The sequence below is a fragment of the Leptosomus discolor genome, chromosome Z, assembly GCF_034619465.1.
Source record: "Leptosomus discolor isolate bLepDis1 chromosome Z, bLepDis1.hap2, whole genome shotgun sequence".
Classification (NCBI taxonomy): domain Eukaryota; kingdom Metazoa; phylum Chordata; class Aves; order Leptosomiformes; family Leptosomidae; genus Leptosomus; species Leptosomus discolor.
In genome coordinates, this window is record NC_141419.1 from 82,238,823 (window position 1) to 82,244,713 (window position 5,891).

The 5,891-nt window shown below is 57.2% G+C and overlaps 1 protein-coding gene across 1 annotated transcript; it reads right to left on the reverse strand.

The window, feature by feature from the left end:
* Window positions 1-1,763: 1,763 nt before the first annotated feature.
* Window positions 1,764-3,756, reverse strand: LOC147413343 (avidin-like). The gene is made up of 5 exons (XM_086480168.1): window positions 3,628-3,756; window positions 3,460-3,549; window positions 2,566-2,685; window positions 2,241-2,451; window positions 1,764-1,888 (listed from the first exon to the last, which is right to left on the reverse strand). The coding sequence occupies exons 1-5, from the start codon at window positions 3,754-3,756 to the stop codon at window positions 1,764-1,766; spliced, it is 675 nt and encodes a 224-aa protein (XP_086336294.1).
* Between the last annotated feature and the right edge of the window lie 2,135 nt (window positions 3,757-5,891).

Below are 5,891 nucleotides of genomic sequence, written 5' to 3' on the forward strand. Positions count from 1 at the left end.
TGGGAGCGTCTGCAAGCGGTGCCCATGCTGGAGAGAAGGCAGAGGGAAGAAAAAAGCTCAGATGTCACTTGAGAAGGTATAGGAGCTGGCCCTGGGGGAGGGAGAGTTGAGGGTGTCACCCCCGGCCGCAGGGATGGTTTTGGTCCGTCTCACTTGAAGGCTGCAGGCCCTCCCATGCTCTCCTTCTGGCCTTCTGAGTTTTGTTTGGTGAGACAACCAGGGGCAGTGGGGGAAACCGAGAGGTTCCCGTCCGTAGCACATGTGCTGCAAGCTTAGCAGTGGTGCACCGGACGAACTGACGTGTTGAATTGCTCCTCCAGATGTGGTCGGCCACACGAACGCAAGTGTTGACAGAGCCCAGAACACCACAAATCTTTTCAGTCCCCAAGACGTGAGAAGGCTCCTTCTGATCGGCACAGCAGCCACAGTGCTGTTCTTGCCACTTGCAATAGCGTGCTGTGTCAGGATCTGGCGGCGGAGAAAGACCAAGCAGTGAGTCCCCGATTCCCCCCGACACTCCTTGCTTCCATGGCTGCTCGGTGCTCCATGAGTTGCAGGTGTCCACCTCGGCCAAGGTGGGCCAGCAGCTCAGCCCGTGTTGCTGAGCTTCGCCAGCTCTGGGCCATGCTGTGGAGAACACTCCCTGTGTCCTGTGTGAAGCTGAGGGCCTCAGCGGCCTCCTCTCTCCACAGGCTCCACTCTGAAACTTCAGAACAGCTGGAAACTGGTGGTTGCCACTCACGCTCGGACAGACAGCGCAGCTGCCCTGGCAGCCCTGGGAGCCAGACCCAATGCCAGCAGTCACTGTTCCTGCCTGGAAACCTGGCGCAGCCGCCCTCCCTAGAGCCGCCCAGCCCAACCGTGGCCACCCTGCTGCCGGAGAACCAGCCCAGCGGCCTTCAGCCCCAGTGGCAAGAAGAACAGCCTCCTCAGTGCATGAGTCAACCAGCCGGACCCTCCGGACAGAAGGCCCGGCTCCCCCGTCACCCGGCCCAGATCCCCAAACCCACCAAAATGGCTGCCCTTCCCCCCAGATGAGCTCTGCAGCGCCATAGCCGAGACGTACCGTCAGACGGACGAGTATTCCAGTGGCCTGGACACGCCCTCCTATAAGGGGCTCCGACTCCCCTGCAACACAGCCCAGATGAGAGACCCTCCGGACTGGGTCTGCAGAGCTCTAGCCAAGCGCTCCAACCAGCCGGACAAGTCCTCTTGACTCGCAGCCGAGACCAACAGCAGTGCAGCTGAGCTCTGCAGCCACCCAAAGGACTTCTCCAGCCAGCCGGCCAGGCCCACCAGGCACCAGAATCGAAAGCCCCTCCTTTCATTCTTCAGAAAAAAGTGACTTTGTTGTGTGTGACATGGCTTGGTGCTGGACTTGGCCGTGTTATGTTAACGGTTGGACTCTCTGATCCTAAAGGTCTTTGCTACCTCAATGATTGTGAGCACCTATGTTGTCATCAGAGTGAGCCGTTCAATAAATCTACATTAACAACTCAGGCGGTGGAAAACCTTCCTCACACTGAAACAGGGCAGCCAAAGGATTTCTCTAAATGGTCATAAAACTGGCATTGCCGGGCTGGCGTGTGTGTCCTCCTGCCCGTGGTGGCTCGAGTGTTGGTTTGTAGTCTTTGGAGCATGGTGGCTTGGGCTTCCAGGACAGCCACTGGCCCTGGTTCCCGTGAGCACCATTGCCTGGCTTGGGCCCTTTGGATCTCCTTCGGCACATCGTCATTGCCCTTCCGGCTGCTTCGACTCCAGCCTCACCTCGTGGCTTCCCAGTGGCTGGGCAGGGAGTCGACCTTCTCCCGCAGCAGCCAGGAGGTCTGCAGGACCTCCTCCCCACCGTCCCCAGCAAAGCACTGGCCCACAAAGACAGCTGTGGAGTCTGGGGGAGCAGTGGCTGTTAGCATCCCAGCAGGACCCCAGCTGCATTTGCACCTTCACCAGCACCACCAGGCTTAACGCTTACGGAGCCCGGGTGGGTCCCAGTGTTTGCTGGGAAATGGTCTGTGGCAGAGACGCTGTCAAAGCCACTCTCAATGGCGCCTAGCGCGAGCAGTGCTTCGGGAGGTGTCCTGCTGTGTGCAGGTACCGTCTGGAGTGGGGAGAGATGAGGGAAGGACAGACTGGGGACAGGACAGTGGCCAGAGGGATTGGGGTGGGCGCTAGAACCCGCCCGAGCTCCCCTCTCCAGCCCACCAGCCCATCCAGGCACAGCTGGTGCTGCAGCTACTGACCAGAGAACTTCCAGTTGACGGGGAAGCCGAAGGTGCACTGCCCCTCGTTGTCCAAGTGCTGGGAGCCGACAAGGGGGGACGGCACGATGGGTTTCTGGGCGCTCGACACGGCGGTGTGGTACTCACCGGAGAAGTTGCCCTGGCTGTCAACCGCAGACACGTGCATGCTGGAACCCAGCTCGTTCTCCCACCAGCCGGTCAGGTCGCACTGCTGGGGGACGAGCAGACGTGGCCCTGGCTTAGTGCCCGCACACAGCCCTTAGACCTGCCATGGGCTGAGCCCCCTACCTGCACCCCCCGATGTCCGCAGGGTGCCGGCTCTCACCTTGGCTTTCCCCGTGGGGCGTTCCTGCTCACGGCCCGGCCGCCACTTGTTCTTGGTCCCCTTGGTCTCCTTCACCCCGGCCCTTTCCCCCCTGGGGATCTCAACTGCCTGGCAGAGGAGCTTGGAAAAGGCAGAAAACACAGGGGCAAGGTGTGGGCAGCGGCACAGCAGGGTGTCTGTGGAGCCCCGCGAGAGCTCGGGCACTCGTTGTTCAGAGACAGGGTTTAGAACGTCGCTGCCATCTCAGTCATGTCGGAGGGCCAAAAGCTGGGGCAAGCAAGTGGAAGGGGAGAGGTGAAGAGGAACAGCTAAAGGCAGGAGCCCCAGACAGGCAGAAATAGAGGCAGGCCCCCCACTCCAGCCCTGCCAGGTGAGCTGTGCGAGCCCACGACATGTCTGCCCATGCCTTTGGGGACGTGTTCTGTGCTTGTGTCATGGAGGCCCCACGACACAGATAGTAGTAACTCAAAATACTCCCACCAAACAAAGCAAACCACAAGCCCGGGTGCCAGGTGGAGGCATCGACAAAACAAACAGAGCAGCTACTCAAAAATGAAAGTTTATTCCAACCAAAAAATAGCCAGCACCCTGACTGACCAAAATAAATCACAAGTTCGGATGCCAGGCGGGAACATAATACTACTATAGTCCTTGTAGCAAGATGATCCGAGATCTGCACACAGTCACTTACCAAAGGGGGGAAAACCTCCCACTCAAGGGTACCCAGAAAAGGATAGCCAGAAAAGGGGATCCCCCTTACCCAAAAGGGGCCAGGCCTCACTCATGGCCATATATTCAGAAGAAGTCTTGACTCACCAAAGGTGGGGGGGGAGGGTGCTCAATCCTGGGAAGTTTCCTTGGGCGGCATCGCTACCCAAGGGGAGAGTCCCTGACCGCTGCTCCATGGAGGATCGACTCACACTGGCTCTCCAGTGGGGCAGTTTGTAAGCCAGTTGAGTCTGACCTGTGGCCAATCCTGATCAGCTGGGGGCAAGCGCACAAAAAGGCAAGGTGAGCGCCTGAAGCAAAGTAACCAGGTTTTAACAGCTGGAAAACACTGACCTTTGTCGGGGTTTTGGCAAGCCCCGGTCTTTGTTGGGTCTTTGGCAGGGCGGGTGCATCTGCCGCGTTGTGCTCTCCCAGGCTCCAGCTCTCACAGAGCAGAGGAGATTGTCTGTTTACCATGGTCATGCTCCCATGAAAATTAGTTCCCTTCTTAGCCTGTCCGTGCCCTTGACCTCATTGAGACATTGAGATGATAAGACGGGACGAGACGAGACGAGACAAGACGAGACGGTGGCAGAGGTCTGGGCAACTGCCCTGTCCTGTAGCAGCTGATTTGAAGGAGGAAGGGCAGCCCCAACCCCCATCCCACCGAGAGGTGCCCGGAGCAGGCAGCTCCCATGTCTCTTCCAGGGTTAATCGAACTGAGGTGGGGCCCTCCTGTGGGTTATTTCCCAGTCTGCCCATAAAACCCGAGAGGGTGGAAGTTCTCAGAGCTGCCCCCGTGCAGGGGACCTCAGCGAAGCCATGCTGGAGCCAGCATGGAGGCTCCCGTGCCGAAAAGCAAGACATTTAGTCTCAGCAGCAGTTTTGCTCCAGTGCCATCGGTGTGGGCCCCTTCCCGTCAGAGAGGATGCTTGGGGCTAAGTCACCGTGTTGAAATGGGAGACCTTTCCTCGGTGGCTCCTACCGCAGATGTTTCCAGTGTTGCTTTTACTTTTGCTCACAACTGGAGAGCATCGGTTTTGTTTAAGCAAGCCGTTGTCAGCAGTCCAACTTGTGCTGTGCTGGGGTGCAGCAGGGGAGGGATGAACTTGACCCGAACCCCGGAGCACAGCTGGGCCATGCAGAGTTTCCACTGCTTGTCCTGGGACACCTGCGACCTTTGGGCAGGAGATATGGTGGCAGAAAAAATCCTTTGCCTTGACACTCGCACTGCTACGCATCAAACTCCCTGTCACCTCTATAAGGCCACGGATCTCTGGCAGGCTCTGCTTCCTCTAATGCCCTGTAAGCTGAAATGAATGATATCGCCTTATTTTAATACATTCTCCATTAGTTCTTTCTTTAAGAGAATCACAGAACGGTTTGGGACGGAAGGGACCTTAAAGGTCATCCAGTTCCAACCCCCCTGCCATGGGCAGGGACACTTTCCACTAGACCAGGTTGCTCCAAGCCCCATCCAACCTGGCCTTGAACACTGCCAGCGAGGGGCCGTCCCAACCTCTCTGGGCAACTCTTTCCATCCAGTGCCTCACCACCCTCATAGGAAAGGGTTTCTTCCTAATATCTAATCTAAATCTCCCCTCTTGCAGTTTAAAACCGTGATGCCTCGTCAGATTTGTAAGAGACTAAGCAGAAATATCAATTTGTCTCTACGTATGCCTCAACATTGGTGACAGCCCCTTCTAACTGCAAGACTTTGCGACCACGGCAACAAGCCCCTCCCTACCCCAAGAAGAACAGACAACACGTGCACACCATGCCTGACTCCAAGCACGTAGTCCACGACCCACTGAGCATGCCCCAGGCCCAGGATCAGAGGCTCGGACCCTCTGGAAAATTCCAGGACAGTGCTGGGCATGCTCCCCACCAGCAGGTGCGAGGCGTGGACATGTAAACTAGCTCCAACTATGGAGCGAGACACCACTATACGGGGCGGAGGCTGTGAGGAACAGGGGCTGGCTCTCGAGAGTCTCTCATCTTTTGCTGGGGACAGACCCCTTCGCCGCTGGACATCAAAGACACGAAGACCCTAAAGACTTGTCGGATCGACAGGACGCTGAAGATCCGTGGCAGCTATCTGGTGGCTGTCTCTCTCTCCCCTCTCCCTTTCTTTTTCTTTCTCTCTCTTTCTCTCTTCTTCCTCACGTGAACATTGGTAGTTCAATAAATCAAGTTAGCACTTGACTCCATTTGAGTCTTTGTTCTGTTTCCCAGAATCACGAACCCATGTCATGATAAAACACCTGATTGAGCATCACTCAGGAGTTAAGCTCAGCTGCCCCTAGCCACCCAGGATTACCTGAGGTCGGTTAGAAAGCAAGGGGGTTTAACGTCTGCCAAATTGTTCCACCATTAGATCAGATCGTGACAGCAGCACGCCTCCCTAGAAAGTGCATCAGGTCGGCAGGTGGGTGCCTCTGTCCCTCTCAGAAGAGAGTCACCTCCTGCTATCACCCGCCGCCTCTTCTTAGTTGCGCGGGTTGTGATATGGGGAGCAGATCGGGCTGCCTTGCTCAGCACCAGCATCTCCCCTCATGTGACGGGGCTCTCCTCTCCAGTCCGCAGAGCAGTGAAGCGGTTCTGCGAGGGCACCTCAG

Coding starts and splice junctions, on each gene's coding strand:
- LOC147413343 (XM_086480168.1), bottom strand. CDS start 3,756: ATGACCATGGTAAACAGACAATCTCCTCTGCTCTGTGAGAGCTGGAGC. Junction 2,686..3,459: donor CGATCCTCCATGGAGCAGCG/GTCAGGGACTCT, acceptor GCCTTTTCCAAG/CTCCTCTGCCAGGCAGTTGA. Junction 2,452..2,565: donor GCCCCACGGGGAAAGCCAAG/GTGAGAGCCGGC, acceptor CTCGTCCCCCAG/CAGTGCGACCTGACCGGCTG.